The sequence below is a fragment of the Verticillium dahliae genome, genomic scaffold (genome assembly GCF_000150675.1).
Source record: "Verticillium dahliae VdLs.17 supercont1.33 genomic scaffold, whole genome shotgun sequence".
NCBI lineage: Eukaryota > Fungi > Ascomycota > Sordariomycetes > Glomerellales > Plectosphaerellaceae > Verticillium > Verticillium dahliae.
The window spans coordinates 26,051-42,561 of NW_009276965.1; the positions used below are offsets into that span (position 1 = coordinate 26,051).

A 16,511-nucleotide genomic window follows, 5' to 3' on the forward strand; every position below is an offset into this window, starting at 1 on the left:
ACTTAGTCGTCTGTCGCACTACACGTCGAGGCGCATAGAGCGTGACTGGCAACTTACCCTCTGTCGACCACGTTCCTCTTCGTCAGACGAGCAACCGTGGCTCTGACGGCGACGCTCCTCCTCGTACCACTCGCTCAAAGACTTGCCGCCAAACTGCAGGTCGTCGTCATCAATCTCGGTGACTTGGATCCACGTGTCGGGGTCGGCGCCGAAAGGTCGTGTTGCGGCGGCGGTGTGGCCGCTACTGCGGTAGTAGGACTGGTGATCTGAGGACCCAGGCGCCATATTGGGTGGTTTTTATCGTCTGCGATGGGCGGGAGAGGTCGTAAGCGGGCAGTGAGGATGGAGCTGCGTTCTTGTAGTCTAGAGCGACGGACTGGAACGCGTGTAATCCAACACGGAGGCTGTGCTCGTCGGCCAGGCCAGGCGGTATGGTCGTCGTGTCGATTCGTTTCCCGCAACGAAGGGAAGGTATGGCGAGGGTTCGGCTGAAAGGTCGAGAGGAAGGCTGGGAGACTTCAAGGTTTTGTGTGTGGTCTGGAGTGGTCTGGTGTTGGGGGAGCTGAGAACTGCTGAGGCGGTCCTTTGTTGGAGTCGAGGGCTAGACCGGGCGAGTCGATGAGGGTCGTACCTGGGGGGCCAGGGACGTCGAGAGGTACAGAGAAAGCAGTTTGCGAGAGATTCGTCGACAAATAAGGGGGATGCGGGATAGTTGTAGGTAAGGTAGATCGAATGGACGCTGGCTCACGGGGACATGGGTAGGATGCAAAGAGGCAGGTGGGATATGGCGATTTCGATGTGCTGGACTGATAGAAAGCAGTGCGGTGCGGGATGAGCCTGAATGCAGAAGGCGGACGACCAAGGCAGGGACGCACGCGGGAGGCTGCGGGCAGGCAGGCAGGCTTATTATGAGGAGGAACATGCACTTAATGCGCTTTTTGCGGGGCTTCTCGGGTCCGGGGTTGCAGGGCAGGCAGACTGGGCCAAGCAGGCTGTGGTGGGGTCGGTAGGCACCTACCTTGCGCGCTGGGCCGCTGGGGTACTGGGGCGCTGAGATGCTGGGCACTGGGCAGGCGGCGGGTTATCGGTCTTGGCTGGCGGGGTGCTGAGTCGAGCCCTCCCACCCAGGTGCCTGCCTAGGTACCTTCGTACAGGTACCTGTTCTTTTGCTTTTCAAGCGAGAGACGGCGCCGGGTACAATACGTCGAGGTCACCTGTCTCGTCTCAGCTCAGACGCTCGTAACCCGTGCAGCCATGTCTAGTCAGAGTGACGGCTACTCATCTGGAAGAGCGGTCAGACACGAGGAGGGATCCTCGACACTGGCACTCGAGGGGCCGCCGCCTCCTAGCGTCTCTCGATGACTCGAGTCGCCTTGGGAGGCGAATTTGCGCTTCCATGTCGTGATGGACTCGTCAAAGGCACGTCTCAGTGCGGGCTTGGCGGGGCTGCTTGGGGTCTTGGCCCCAAGCCGCACTCGCCCCCTGGGTGTGGAAGATCAGGGTCCAATCGCCCGAATAATGACGCGCGACTGTGGCCCTCCACCGCACGTACGAAATGATTCAGGCAGTGTTACACTGTTGGCCATTTGATCCCCCGTCCGCCAGATACATGATCCTCTGACACGGGCAAGATGTGCTTGTTGAAAAAGGCCCAACACGGGAACACCTGTAAATAGGATACAGCGCACGAGGGCAACAAGGTGTGATCTTTTGCAGGCCGCCCGCCTCTTTCCGCGGAGAATCACATGTGCGGGCAAAGTGTACATGCTTAGCCTCCGCGCGCCGTCCGATGACCCGTCGTGCCGTCCTCACGATCGCGCAGCATGTCACACGTGGACGTGGCTTTTCGGACGAGCTGCGGTCGCTCTCACCAAGTTTTCATTTCTGCCGCCGGGAGATTGAACCGATACAAGTCAGCCTGGCAATTAATAAGGCCTGCCGCCGTCAATCAGTCTCCAGCAACCATTGAATGCGAAGGCTTACGCTTCTGTCCCGATCTGGTCGTCGGTCCTCGGCTGACAACAGCATAGCCAGCGGTCTCTGGTCTCTCAGCCGCTCCTATATGTCTGGACTGGGGTACTTTGGACACTCCGTTATCTGGTCATCTACTCAAAGGGACCGAAAAAGACCCTAGTCTGTCTGCGTGAGGCGCCTCCACATGGTAAATGGAACTATTCTAGGTTTTTGGGTCTGTTGAAGTAAGTTTATGTGCCTGAAAGTACTTTTCTTCCCCAAAGAGAGAGTGGTAAAATACAAAGAGGAAGAGACAGGAGTTCATGACTGTACGTCAGCCTGTAGTTGCTGTTCTGTTTGCAAGGTGCCAGGCGACTCCCAAAAGAGCTCCCAAAGGAAGACGTGCCGCCGCTTGAAATTGTATCTGCCGGCAGCCGCAGGCACACTTCCTCAGAGTTTACGTCATCAGAGCCCGAAAAGCCGACAGTGCCATACTTAGATCCTGAGCATGTCGCAGGCTGGACCACGAAGAGCAGGCCTCGCGCAACTCGGCCTGTCGATACCATGCCTCGTCTCAGGGCCCCGCTTCGCAGAACCACCTACATCGGTGCCCTTCTATTCAACCTCGCCTCTTTCATCCTACCGGCTCTTTATGGCACGCTTTCCAAGTTCTGGGTCGCCAACATTGACGCCTCCCTGGTCGTCACTACCGATGTCTACACCTACATTGGCGTCATTGTCGAGATTCTCAACGAAGGCCTTCCGCGTGCCGCCTGGGTCATCATCGGCGACAAAGCGTCAAGAAGCCTGTCTCAGAGGTTGCAGCTCTCACACACACTGATTCTGACACAGACCATCCTCGGTTTTATTATGAGTATCGCTTTCGTCTCCGCAGCGCCAGCATTCGCTAAAGGCTTCGTTCCTGTCGAAGTTAGGGACGTTAGCCTCGCCTACGTCCGAATCAGCGGGTTTAGTGCGCTGAGCAGCACCGTCGAGACGGCAGTTGCTTACGCTACAAGGGCCCTCGATAAGCCCGATGTGCCACTGATCATCAGCTCAGCCAAGTTTGCCATAAATATCATCCTTGACCTGCTCCTCATCTCGACTTTTCACGTTGGCAAAAACGAGCCTACCGTGAACCTGCAGGCTGGTATACAGCTCGCCTGCAACCTGGTTTCGGCGTTCGTCGGCCTGCTTTACTTTGTCTGGCGCAGTTCCCGCAAGAACCGTCACGCAGAGGACGCCGAGTCCCCGTCCACCCGCCCATCCCTGGCCGCTCTGCTCGTCCTTCTCCGTCCAGGCCTCATCACCATGGCTGAATCTGCCGTGCGCAACACTCTCTATCTCTGGCTCGTCATGACCATCGTCGCCCTCGGCACAACGTACGCCACAGCATGGGGCGTCTTCAACACCATCCGCTGGGGTCTCGTTATGGTCCCCGTCCTTGCCCTCGAGCAAACCTCCCTTACGTTCACAAGCCACGCCTGGGGCAACCTCCGCCGCGCTCTCGGTGTAGAGACCCTCCGCCCGCGCGTCCCGTTCAGCTCCCTCCGCCCCGTACTCCGCCCGGCGGTCTTCTCCCTGTGCGTCGCGCTCGTCATTGAGGTCCCTTTCTGTATATTCCTCACCTTCTATGCTGCACGCTCTTTCGCCCGCTACCTCAGCGGTTCCGACGAAGTTGCTGATGTGACGGCTATGATGTGGCGTTCCATAGACTGGTGTTACATCTTCTACGCCGCTTCGACGCAGCTTGCGACTGTGCTGCTTGCCACGCGCCCGAGATGGTATCTATGGCAGAGCCTTGCGAGCAATCTGCTGTACGTGCTGCCGTGGGCTATTGTTTGCCAGGTGGCCGATTTGAACGAGGATAGGGCATGGACGTATCACTCGCTGGTGTTTGGGGGATGCCTTGTATTTTCTTTCGTCGACATTCTGCTATTTGACGTGATGTGGGTGTGGACGCTGATCAAGGGGCGGATGCACTTGGAAGTGTTCAGACACCAGAAATCAGAGGTCGCTCTGATCGGCGAGGGAGAGCTGAACAGGTGAGCACGAGGAAGCTGATGTCGGGATGGTCCGCTTCAAATGCCATCCAAGACCGGGTATATCAGGGTATCTGATAGGCAGTATTCCATGGGAAGCTGTAGGCGGTGCCGGACCAGATTCGCCATCGCTAGCCAGAAATGTAGCGCCGTGCTTACACGTGTTGCTTCCTTCAGGCTCGGAAGGCATCGGCCAACGAGGGCAAGACGCCACGTCCTTGAGCGGCTTGGTAGGCCGAGGCTTACGGTGACACTTGGCAAACCCCGCATCCCAAAAGGCAACCCGGTTTCTCAAATGCGATTTGATCTTTCGGGCCAGGCAAAAGCATTACAGCAGTCTTGCGCTACCATATGAATAAAAAGCACCAGAATCGAGAGCGTCCTTGGGCTAGGGCTTCTCTATTGATCATAACATTTTGTGACGTGACCGCTGGAGCATGTTGAAACTCCTCTTCTCTGGCGGAGTTTTGTGCCTCGAGTTGTCTCCAGGGTCGTGTTCGCCCCCGTGCTGCCCATCACGATTGCCCTTCGGAGTTGTCCTTTGCCGGCTGGCCTGAAGGAGGATCAGCGGCTGCACGAAGGGCGAGGTGACAGCAGACTGCCATGCGACAAAGTGCAAGCAAGTGGGACATGTGCATGGCGGGATCCGGCCGCTCAGCCCTATGACGTCAATTCGTGGCATTCGTGATTGGGCGCGACTGTGTCCACAGTGTAGGCAGGGCCGCACCACGTCGTGGGTGTAGATGATGACATCGGCCCAGCATTGTGGTATGTTCCCATCGATGCGACTTGCACGGCTTTTTTGTTCCGCATGTCCCATCAACGTACCCACGCGAATTCCCAACTTGCTTCGACGGCATACATAATCGCCTGTTAGAAGGCACCTGCAGGGCCAAGGAACAGAGGGCTCAAGGGCTAGTTGAGGTCTTGAGACAACGGGAGGGTATATGGAATAGCTGCGGAGGGCCCAGATTTTAGATGTACTCCGGATCATTATAGTTGACTGCGAATGTCACCTGCAGAAGACCTCCTCACTATGTTCATTCAACTGTTCTGGCATTGTCCAGTGACGGCTGTGTTGCCTGTGCATAAACGACGTTTGCGCATCCATCATTGGCCACCACACGACACCCGTGGTAAATCTTCCCTTATCAATAGTGATAGGTCTTGAACACAAGCAGAACCAAGATTGTGGCAATGCTGCTCATGGGCCCGTATCTGTTCATGATGACTTTAAACTGGCTGTACAGCTACAGTTTGAAACCCATGAGGGGCTGCGTTCATAGTGGCATATATGGTGATTATGATCTCTCTGTATCGTGAGGTCTCGTGAGTAGATATGGGGGGGATCCCTCAAGCCACCCGAGTGGCCTTCTTCTTCTTCTTCTTTTTTTCTTCTTTTTTTTTGGGGGGGGGGGGGGGGGTTGGTAGGTTGGTTGGTTGGTTGGTTGGAAGTGAGAGGGGGCCTTGTAGAGCGGTGGACTGCATCCTCCTCCTGCCCATTGATGCTCGGCTGCAGATTGCTGATGGGCGGCGACTTCCAAAAGTCTGGATGTTGGCCTCATCTGCCGTCATTCACCCGCGTCTCTCATCGTCAAGACCATCTTGCTAAGGGGGAAGATCCACATCTGTCACGTCTCCTCTTCTTCTCATTGCCTTCGTTTCTAAGACTGATGAGTTTTTTTTTTCCTTTTTTCATTAGACGAGTCCAGGTTCGTGGAGGCAGGGCTTGGCTCTACTCTCTTGCCAACCTTGTAGAGGAGGTTGTAGCAAGACTGATCTTCTCCTGGTGGTCTTTCTGTTTAGCCATTCGTCCAACTGACCGAGATTCAACGCCTTCCGCGAGCCTGAGCGCGGCAGCTTGTGACAGCTTCGAGACATGACATCTGGCGAACCGGCGACCGTTAAGCGTGAGACACAAGACAGCGTCCTCAACATGATGATCCTGGTCGGCAACGGTAAACGTAGCTAGCATTACCGCCTGCAAAAAAAGGGGTTTCAATCAAAGAAGCGTGGGTAGGGCTATCAACGGGAAGGCAAGGTTATCCACGACGCTCGAGCTTGGTGGGCGTACAAAGGAAGGTAGCCTGCCTTTCGGTAAAGTCTCGTCGCGCCGGCCCTTCATGGCCATCGAGCTTGTCTGATGCATGGCTCGTGTTTTGAAAAGTCTGCAGTAGCATGCCAGCATTCCCGGCGTTGAGATGCGCATGAAACCTCGCCAACGAGGAAATGCTCCGCAAGCCATTCAGCAACGATGTACAATGCCACAGGTGCCGTAGCGCGGGCCAGGCGCAACCAACCATGAAGAGATGGCGGGTAGATTCGTAACCTTTGTCGATTGAGAACACATTGGAGGTAAGCCTTTTCCACAGCGTCAATGAGGTTGGCGAAGTGCTTATTAGTGAGTCTCCAATGAGCCCCAAGTCGATGCGGGACAAACTCAAGGGTGATGGCGTCACCCTGAACGAATGCTGGGGCGAAGTGCGTGGCAGAGCAGCGCATCCGCCTCAGAACGCGGCGCCCGCACAAGCTCTCACAAGCATAGCCACAGCAGACATCGCTGCATGCTGTCTGGAGGATACCCTAACTCGTCATGAATGTGGGCCTCAGAGAGCATTCCAGCTGTTGCCCAACCGCTTTGTTTACTGCCATCGACCAGGCGTTCAGCGTATCACTCCGGTTGGTCGCTCAAAAGGACAAAATTAGCGCAAAATGTGGGAAAGTAAGATCTTCTCCTGCTGCAGCTACTGTTGATGCTTCGCGCATAGCTTTACAGGAGCGCGCTGGAGTAGGTAGCGATCAAGAAAATGCACTCGCCCCGCACCAAGGACACATCATGTTCCTAATAAGGCACCATAAACTGGACCGGCTCCCTGACAGCTGTCTTGAGCCAAAGGTCGTCACTTTGTTGACTGCCAATGACCGGCGAAACAATGCCTGCCGTGTCGTGACGACAGAAACACCATGTGCATGATCCAGCACGCGATGCTTGGGAAGGCTTTAAATCACGAATGCCCGACTCAGCCTACCCTGCGTTGGGCATGAAATTTCCAAGTCTTCTGTCTCGTGCACGCATGGCATCGACAGTCCACTTATAAAACACAAACGGTCGTGATTATGCTACATACGGCAGTCGTCGTACCCCTGAGACAAGTTTAAAATCCAGGCCGCTCCACCCCTCACATTGTCCAGTGTCGTTGGGCAAATACCAGCCTGTAACGTGAAGCGAAGAAACAGGCGAGATCATCTCCGATGCTTGAAAGCTGGCGGCATCAGGCATTTGTGGCTATACATGAGCTGCCTCGGGTCTTAGGCTTCGGTATTCTTAGTTAGTAGCTTGAAGAACATCCATGCTGCTTTCCCAAGCCCGGTCCGACAGCCCTATGGGAAAAATACTTGAGAAAGACCCAACTTTAGCAGAGCAAGGGAGAAAAGAAATCAAACATCGAGGCTTTTCAAATTTAATTATCATCTAGAACTCATGGCTACCCACACTCTCCACCGTGATGCAGAAAATCGGGGCCACACTAACCACGCCTCATTCGTCTTGCGCAAGCTGACGAGGACGATCTTCGCAAGCATCTCAACGAAGGGTGCCCAGCTGTGCGCCGTGGCTTCGGCGAGGACGCGTCTTGGCCGAGATATTTGCATTCGAGCATCACCTTCTTGTAATGCCGCAGGATGAAGGTAGATGGACTCTACAGTCTCCGGTCTTCCCATAACGTCCACCTTCCAGCCCGGGCGTCTGACGACCGGTGTTCTCACCTTCCGAAGCATCCGTTTCTCACCTCTAGCGACACTGGTATTGATGTCTCACTCGCTGCACCCTACCTTGATGTCACGCCCGCCGCCAGTGATCCTCTGACCCAAGCGCCACCACTTACCAGACCCCCGGCCTATCGCGTCCTCCCGGTTCCCGCCCTGCCGCCGTACGCACTCCATCTGCCGGCATTCATGCCACCCGAGCATGGGCCCTCCCACTTTCGCTGCGCCATGACGCCCGTTCTGGTCTTGCTTTTTCTCGTCATGCCCTCCAAGGGCTTCCTGACAGCATGGTCGCGACACGTCAGTACGCCGCCACCAATAAGCCTTCGCTTGAGCAGCACTGACACACCGAGCCCCATCAGTAAGGATCACCCTGTTCTGCAGCATTCATTGCTGGCGCACCCTCGGAGGGATGAACCTAGACCGTCGGCCAAAAGTCTGTTTTACCCGGCCCCAGTGCCAACCAACATATATGGTGTCGTTTGACCCTCCGCCCCCGACGTGATCCAGCTCCTCACTTCTGCATCCCCAAAGCCGAACGGAAGAATTTCGGATCGTTCGCCACAATAGAAGATGCCTTCCATGGCCCATCGCCAGCAAGCCCGCCTCAGTCGTCTGAGCATCTCACCCAAGTCATGGTACGACACCAGTGACAGTGAGCCCGAGGATCTCATCACCCCTTGCTCGGAGAAGCACATCATCGAGACCACGTCGGCCGTCCACTTCGATCATGTACCCACGCCGGCCACACTCGACGCCGCAGCGGAACACGCGCAGACGTCGCTACACATCCGCCGACCGTCGGTGCTCCATGCCCGTCGTTGTTCTTCGGACGAATCCATCGACATACGAGGGCTGTGGGAGGCCATGCTGGAACTTCAGCAGCGCTATCACTGCTACAAGTCCACACGCATGCTCATTGCTGCCGAGTCGGACGGTGCTGTTGATATGATCCGTACGTGGGCCTCAGTTTTCATGCTCCGATGTTGTCGGACGCCATACTAACCTGTGACAGCTTCTCGAGCATGCATAGATCACCTCAACGACTGTATCGAAACCCTGCCCGACGAGGGTTGGAAGGTTCTGGAGCGCTATCTTGCTCGGGGCGAGGACAGCCAGAAGGGGCTCAAGTGGAAGTTTTGGAAGCACTAATTTGCCACGGCTCAGGCTTTGTCCTACGGATTTTCAGATGCTATTTTGCCAGAGGGAGCGGGTGTTCGGCGTCAAATTTGTTTAATCCCACAGATCGATACCCTTGACATTATTTTTGCATCGCATCTCAAACATAGCGCCATGGTACGGTCATCATAGGCATGCATCATGAATTCCATCCCCGTTTGATGCGTGTCGTCGCCATGTCTCAACGCCTCGCACGTTGGTGGAACGGGGTCTGCGACCGTCAGTATGATGGGCACATGTCAGACAGAGACTGTACTTCAACGCCGACCAGACTGCCCGCTCATGAACCAAAAAATCAGCCAAATCCAAGCCTACTTCGAGGTGGCAATTCGACGACGGCATGGACTGTGTTGCACAGAGTGACTTTGATACAACTAGCAGCCTGGAACATTCATTGGTTTGACGTTCTACGTGCCTGGTGAACCCATCGTAACACCATCGCAGTGTATGTTAACGTCTTGAGGACCTAGGTTGCCGCTTACTTTGGTGCGTCTAGACCTTCACAACACGACGGCACAAGAGCAGCTGGCGCGGTGTCTATTTGGTCTGCGGCACGTGCATGGAACCTGGATGTCAATTGAAATTCCGAACTCGGATCAAGTAGTGCCTTTGGTTTGACTTGGAGACATCACCCCATTGGACTTTTCAATCGATCGCCGACAAGAGCGAGATGACGCCGGACTTAACGAACCGAGCCCTCCGTGGCCACGCTAAACATCCCCACACATGGATTTATAATACAGATCAATCCAATGACGATGACCAGGAGGGGCAGCCAGCGAGTTCAATGAGGTCAAGCTTCCTGCCACCAGGGTACTAGTGGATACCCTCAGTCGGTCGATGGGCGTCGTGGTCATGACATCGAGAGGAGAAGTAGATGAATAAAAGGCTGGCCGGGCTCGCTTTGCTGAACAGGGCGTGTCGCACTCTGTAGTCTACACATCATTTCCCACCGCCACTACAACAGCAAACAGCCAAAATGCCTGTCGTTCGATCCGCATACGACCCCAAGGACATGCAGTTCCGCCACCTCGGCCCTACAGGTCTCAAGGTCAGCGTGCTGTCCCTTGGAGGATGGTTGACCTACGGCGGGACGCAAAAGGGCAGCATTGTGAAGGAGTGCATGCAGGCTGCCTGGGACCATGGCATCAACACATTTGATACGGCCGAAATCTACGCCAATGGAGAATGCGAGCTGGAGATGGGAAAGGCTCTGAAGGAGCTTGATTGGCCCCGGGACGAATACGTCCTCACCACCAAGGTCTTCTTCGGCACCGGACGCAAGGAACCGAACACTCGCGGCCTGAACTGGAAGCACATCGTCGAGGGCCTCAAGAGCTCACTCCAGCGTCTTGACCAGCCATATGTCGACGTCGTCTTCGCCCACCGCCCTGATTATGCGACGCCCATGAAGGAGATTGTTGAGGGATTTACTCAGGTTATCCGCAATCTCAACCTTGCCTACTACTGGGGAACCTCTGAATGGAGTGCCAGTCAGATCACCGAGGCCACACAAATCGCCGAGAGGTACAACCTTATCGCTCCCGTCGTTGAGCAGCCCCAGTACAACGCGTTCCACCGCGAGCGATTTGAGGTGGAGTATGCGCCGCTCTTCGAGAAGTTCCAGTACGGCACAACCATCTGGTCGCCTCTGGCTTCCGGGCTTCTGACTGGCAAGTACAATGATGGCATTCCTGAAGACTCGCGCCTCGCCACCAACAAGGACTTCTTTTCCGACACCATCAAGGGCCTGCAAAGCGACGAGGGCAAAGCCAAGATCGAGAAGGTCAGAAAGCTCACAAAGATTGCCGAGCGCTTGGGCGGAAACGTGGCACAGCTGTCGCTGGCATGGTGTCTCAAGAACCCTAACGTGAGCACCATCATCTTGGGCGCGACAAAGGTTGAGCAGATCAACGACAATGTCAAGGCCGTCAAACTAGCGGAAAAGATCACTCCGGAAATCATCGAGGAGATTCATGCCATTCTCGACAATGCGCCGGCGAAGCCCAACGCTTTCGGTCGTGTGCGGTAATGCCTCTGATTATCGACGATGGGAAAGAAGAGCGTACTCGTACCCCGTTGCGAGGGACTGCCAACTGTTAGCCAGCGTGGAGGAGCCCGAGTCAACACTCAAGCAGCTGGAGGCTGCAGATTTGCGCTCTGGAGAAGATGATGCATTCTCGTTATCAATTAGACAAAAGCTCAGCAACAATGCGCCTTCAAATGCCTGAGGAATGGGAGAGTCATAGGCTCCTGATGTACACATTGGTTGTGGTAGTACTCTTTGATCGCCACCTTGTGACATTTTCACTTGTGCTACTTTCCTGTCATACATTTTACCGATTTGAGGTTCTCCAGTGGTCAACACCCAGCAGCTCCCGATTCCCAAACCTTGGAAAATTATAAGAAATGTAGCAGTGAGCAAGGGCACGTCGAGTTGCAGTAAAAGTCCGATCTTGCAAGGGGCAATAGGAATCCTAACAAAAGGTATGCAACATCAACAGAGACGAAACCAAGTGTATAGGTATATCAAATTTTATCTGGGATTAGGGACGTGAAATCCGGTGAAGAGATGAACGGAAGACCATGGATTCAACGGCTCAACGGCCAATGCGACAAGCAGGACCGGCACGGGGTGACCCAGTCTGGAACGGCGCTGTGCATCGGGTGGGCGGTCGAAGACCCGGCCGGCCGGCCGAAGCCGTCCACGCCAACAACCGCGTGAAAACTGGCTTCCCTAATCGCCCGAGCCCCGAATCACCTGTTTGATCACCGGGAGAGCCGCGGAGTGTCAATCGCCCGTGATCTGCTTACGTTTTGCCCTCGCAAAAGTGACCGCGCAGCACCGAGAATGGCATCGCCGTCCATGCCGAGAGCATATAAGCTGTGTAGTCAGCCAGGACCACAGCACCAGTGCGCCTATTTGACCATTCTGAACATTGTGCCGGGAGGGAAGATTGACCATGAGTCCAGCCACCATTGCCACCGCCACGCTACCGGCCCCAGCCGTCCACGCCGTCTACGCCGAGTCTGACAGCACGATGGAACTTCACACTGAAAGCGAGACGAGCACATCCAATAGCGACCACCCTCTGCACGATGGCAAAGAAAAGATGGGAAGTCTGGCCAGCCGTCTTCGAGCCCTCTATGATGAGAACATCACAGCCAAGATTCTGCGAACAGCTCGTGAGGGCCTGGTCAATAATGTGAGAGATACAACGAAGTAATGGTATCCCGTTCTGACCTGAACAGGACCCCCCTGCCGCATATCCTGAATATGTGCCACAGACCGGCGCTGATGCTGGCAAGTACATTCTTCGGGAGGCCAACTTCTGGACCTGCGGCTTCTTCCCTGGGAGCGTCTACTCGATAGCTGAGCGCCTGACGAAGTACCCACAGGCGCTCCCTGGTTCCCATGAGAAGGAGCGTCTGCTGGACGAGCTCTGGACGCTCGGTGCAGCGTGGGCGGAGCCCATTCACGCCATGGCCTTGCGTACCGATACCCATGACATGTCATTCATGATTCAACCCTCGATGCGAGTGCGGTGGGAGGTGGCTCGCGACAAAGAGGCCTTCAAGTCCATCGTGACAGCGGCTCACTCGCTGTACTCGCGATACAGCAATACTGTCGGCGCCATCCGCTCGTGGGACGTTCTGGCCCAGCACGGGGTCAACATCACGAGTCAGACAGACGACTTCCTCGTCATCATCGACTCCATGTGCAATCTTGACCTCCTATATTATGTTGCATCACACACTGGTGATGTCGGACTCTGGCACGCTGCCACGAGGCACGCCAAGACTCTCATCGCAACGAACTTGCGACCCGAGAAGGGAGCAGAAGGGAAGGAGCTTTTCAGTACTGTTCACGTCGTCAACTTTGACCCCAAGACTGGCAACCTGAAAGAGAGACGAACGGGCCAGGGCTTTCACGCGACGTCTACATGGGCCAGGGGACAAGCATGGGCTGTGCTGGGCTACGCACAGTCCTTCATGTGGACGAAGAATCCGGACTTCTTGCACGTCGCCGTAGGCCTAGCCGAGTACTTCATCCTCAGGCTCGAGACTTCTTCAGCGCTCGTCGAGGTGCCGGTTCCCGGTGGCGGAGCGAAGGGGCGTTACGTTCCTCTCTGGGACTTTGACGCGCCGATAGAGAACGAGAAGAATCCTTTGCGGGACTCTTCTGCTGGCGTCATTGCCGCCAACGGTATGCTTGTACTGTCACAGGCACTGGCTTCCGTGGGCAGTGTAGTGGAGAGCAAGAGATTCCTTGACATGGCCGTTACAATAGTCGAGGATACGTTGGCCTTTTCGCTAGCTCCTGAGCTCGTACGGCTGAACTATGACGGGCAGGCCATTGCTGTGGCTGACGTTGCGCCGGGTAAGCGGTTCGATGCCGTCCTCAAAAATGCCACGGCGAATCACAACGCGAAGGACCATAAACGTTACTGGGACCACGGACTGGTTTATGGGGATTACTATCTAATCGAATTCGGAAACAGGCTCTTGAAGATGGGTTTAGTCTAGGCGCGGTATCATATCCGTACAGTTGTCGTCATGGACGAATAGACGCCCTTTACATCTGAGGGTTTATCGCGCCCCATGCCAAGGCAGCCTGGCGCGGGTTGGCTGTTTGGGCCGTAAACATCATGTCATCAAAGCTAATAACGCGATCCATGTCCAGAAAACGTTGGTCCATCAACATGTGAGAAATCGCGGACAGCTCATCAGGCTGGCCCTCTGATCCTTGGGGCGTGAGGCCGGAGGGCCCCGGCAGTTTCGGAGTTGCGGCAGATCCGACGGCAACCAGGTCTTGAAATCGTGGCATCGCGAAGCTAACTTCTTGCTCGGACGGCTGCAGAGATTCATCGTGTAAAGGTGAGTTATACGCCGGCGAAACGTCCTGTGCCACTTGCGTGCTCAAGGCTGGATTCGTCCCGGTTGTTGTCCCAGGTGTCCGCCCCAGTGTGCCATCTGAATAGCCCAGAACGTCAAAGGTTGTGTCGGGGTTCGTTTGGCATCTGGCGTGAAGGTCTCTCAGTTGGAGCGCATACTTGCCAGCTAGACAAGGTAAAGGCTGTTCCCGCAAGTGGCCCATCCAGCGCCGGGCCATTTCCTCCAGATTCTGCACCAAAACCCAGAATTCCGGGCTCAAGTCGGCATTATAATGCCGCCAATGGACTAAACACTTAGCTTTGGTGGGACAAAGAGGGACGAGAGACTTACCGAGTAGGACACGAGCGCTGACAAAAACACAAAACGCAAACTGGCTGGTGACGGGGCTGTTCTGCGGTGTGTAGCGTAGGTACTTTTGAGTGATGGTCGCTGTCTCTGACGCGGCAACCTGGCACGTTTCAGCGCTGCAGAAGCTGGGAAGCTTCACAATGTTTGACCACCGATTGTCAGGGTAGGCGATCCTCTGGTGTAGCAGGATCATTGATGTGTTATGTGTGACGTGCGCGAGCGTGAGGTTTGGGTCCATGTTAATGAGGGCAGGCTGGCGTGATATGTTGGAATCTTTCCATTTCTGGGGTAGAAACATCTTCCAGCTGTGCCATATCCATCAGCACAAGGACAAGTACAAGGGCGGGCAACTAACTGGACGAGACGCAGATCGAGCTCCTTGAATCTTGTGAGCCAGCTGCTGACTTCCTGTCGATCCTGAAAGTCGATTTTCTGCTGAAGAAAATACGTCGTCACCCTGCTGAGAGACTCTGTTGCCTCGATACAATAGGCAAATGCTCCCACTGTTGTCATATCTACAGTATTAGGGCCGCTGCTTGCGCCGGTGTTTGAGGTTGTCAAAGGCGCCTCTGAAGCGGGTGCCGTGCTATGACCGGGTAGAAAAGCGATCGACTTGCCGATTCTGGCAGCCGATCGATCCCATATGCCAAAGTAAGGCGTCGTGACCGGCTCTTCTTTATGCCACAGTCCTCCGTCCGCCGGGAGCCGGCGTTGCACATCGTCTGATGTCAGACTCGTATTCCATCTGGCGTTGTAAGTCTGTGCTATCAGTTTCTCTTGGAAGCACCCTACCCAGTTGTTACAGAACAGAATCTAACCCCATCAGCTTCGTCAAATTGCGCCCAAAAGCATGACTCACCTGTCGAGGCAAAACACATTCCAAAATACACGTCTTCGCTGCTCCTCTTCTGTCCAGTTGTCGGGGGCGGGTATGGTTGTCAAGGGCTTCAACAGAGGCTCCTTGCCGTCGAGGTCAGACTCAACACTGAGCTGCACGTACTCGATCGTCCTTGTCAGTGACCCAATGACTGACCATGCCTTAGCCGAGTCACCATGTCCAATCTATGTGTGATCAGCTGAGCGCCTGGAGATCTCTTACGGATTGGTAACACACATCATTGAAGGCTACAATAAGAAGAGCCTGCAGGTTTTCCACAGAGAGATGATCCATTGCAGTCAGCATGACAATATTCCGAGATCTAGTCGCGCGAGTCTTCAGCTCGGCTTGGGGGAGGCCGATGCCCGCACTGTCGACGAATCGCAGGGCTGCGACGACCATGGCATGGAGCAACACGACCAGGCCAGGGAGTTGTCCGGGATCATGAATGCGTGCGCGAAACTGGGTCTCATGAATCATGGGTATCCAGGGCTGGATAAGGCCAAAGTAGGCGTTTATTACATCTTCGAGCAGGGCCGGGGGCGGCAGGTTTGTGCAGATGTTTTCTAGATCTTCGAGGGCAAAAGTGAGCTCAATGGTCGGATTGCCGCAGCTGTCGACTCTGCGCCGCTTTCGAGGCCGCCCCGGTGACTCGGCTGAAAAAGCGTGGCCATCCACCGCGATCCGGCTGGACCCTTGAGAGACCGAGGGCGACGGCACGAGTGCCTCGGCGATAGGTGGCGGCGGCCGCGTCTGCGCATTGAGTTTGTGCAGCTCCTGAGCCAAGAGGGACAGCACTCCGAGAACATTGGGGGCCTCGCCAGTGGGTTCAGCAGAATGGCGGTCACCCTGTGCGCAGCCGCATGCACCGCGTTCTGTTTGCTTCAAGAGAGTGTTTTCCAAGACCTCTGCTACCGTCTCAGCTGCTGCATCCGTAATCCAGTGATGGCGCTTATTACGTACCAAGTCGTCGACTGAGACTTCCAACAGCCCCAGGCTTAATCCCAGGCTTGTTCCTCTTGAGATCGTAGATGCAAGGGGACTCTACTGAAGTCAGTGAAGCACTGCATGTCTAGCCCCGAAAACATTACCGAGACGGCTACAGTGTGCGCAGGTCGGCTGCTCGCGGGAGCACTTGAGTTTTCGCCTACGACACCCCTGGCAGGACGGCACGTCAGCCTCGGGGCCTACAATACCTGCAGTCTCTGCCGGCGTTGTCTGGAGGTCCATCGTGTCGTTCTTTCGGGTGCCGGGCTGATTGTATGCACGGACGACGGCCACCATGTCTGCTGGAGGTAGCGGGCAGTCGCGAAAATCTGCGGCCGGGCAATCAAGCGAGGGGCGAGGGGCGGTTATGGTCTTTTCAGTCTCGGCAGACCCAGATGCAATGATCTCATTGTGCGTAGGACCTGGCGTTGAGCGGGGGAAGGTAGCATTGACCCCGCTGGACA

General features: G+C 55.4%; 6 protein-coding genes across 6 annotated transcripts; 4 read left to right on the plus strand and 2 right to left on the minus strand.

Moving 5' to 3' along the window:
• Nucleotides 1-18: 18 nt before the first annotated feature.
• Nucleotides 19-871, minus strand: VDAG_10198 (uncharacterized protein; the record flags this gene model as incomplete). Its single annotated transcript, XM_009659901.1, has 1 exon — nucleotides 19-871. The coding sequence occupies exon 1, from the start codon at nucleotides 283-285 to the stop codon at nucleotides 19-21; it is 267 nt and encodes an 88-aa protein (XP_009658196.1). The 5' UTR covers nucleotides 286-871.
• Nucleotides 872-2,517: 1,646 nt separating this feature from the next.
• VDAG_10199 (uncharacterized protein) lies at nucleotides 2,518-4,002 on the plus strand (the record flags this gene model as incomplete). The annotated part of the gene is made up of 1 exon (XM_009659902.1): nucleotides 2,518-4,002. The coding sequence occupies one exon, from the start codon at nucleotides 2,518-2,520 to the stop codon at nucleotides 4,000-4,002; it is 1,485 nt and encodes a 494-aa protein (XP_009658197.1).
• Nucleotides 4,003-8,284: 4,282 nt separating this feature from the next.
• VDAG_10200 (uncharacterized protein) lies at nucleotides 8,285-9,105 on the plus strand. Its single transcript, XM_009659903.1, has 2 exons — nucleotides 8,285-8,715; nucleotides 8,776-9,105. Exons 1-2 carry the CDS (start codon nucleotides 8,334-8,336, stop codon nucleotides 8,910-8,912), a joined length of 519 nt encoding a protein of 172 aa, XP_009658198.1. The 5' UTR covers nucleotides 8,285-8,333; the 3' UTR covers nucleotides 8,913-9,105.
• A 747-nt stretch (nucleotides 9,106-9,852) lies between these two features.
• VDAG_10201 (voltage-gated potassium channel subunit beta-1) lies at nucleotides 9,853-11,473 on the plus strand. Its single transcript, XM_009659904.1, has one exon. It carries the CDS (start codon nucleotides 9,919-9,921, stop codon nucleotides 10,969-10,971), a length of 1,053 nt encoding a protein of 350 aa, XP_009658199.1. The 5' UTR covers nucleotides 9,853-9,918; the 3' UTR covers nucleotides 10,972-11,473.
• Nucleotides 11,474-11,902: 429 nt separating this feature from the next.
• VDAG_10202 (unsaturated glucuronyl hydrolase) lies at nucleotides 11,903-13,466 on the plus strand (the record flags this gene model as incomplete). Its single annotated transcript, XM_009659905.1, has 2 exons — nucleotides 11,903-12,136; nucleotides 12,228-13,466. 2 exons carry the CDS (start codon nucleotides 11,903-11,905, stop codon nucleotides 13,464-13,466), a joined length of 1,473 nt encoding a protein of 490 aa, XP_009658200.1.
• A 171-nt stretch (nucleotides 13,467-13,637) lies between these two features.
• On the minus strand, nucleotides 13,638-16,344 carry VDAG_10203 (uncharacterized protein; the record flags this gene model as incomplete). Its single annotated transcript, XM_009659906.1, has 7 exons — nucleotides 13,638-13,794; nucleotides 13,994-14,064; nucleotides 14,166-14,226; nucleotides 14,539-14,928; nucleotides 15,043-15,245; nucleotides 15,298-16,104; nucleotides 16,252-16,344. 7 exons carry the CDS (start codon nucleotides 16,342-16,344, stop codon nucleotides 13,638-13,640), a joined length of 1,782 nt encoding a protein of 593 aa, XP_009658201.1.
• Between the last annotated feature and the right edge of the window lie 167 nt (nucleotides 16,345-16,511).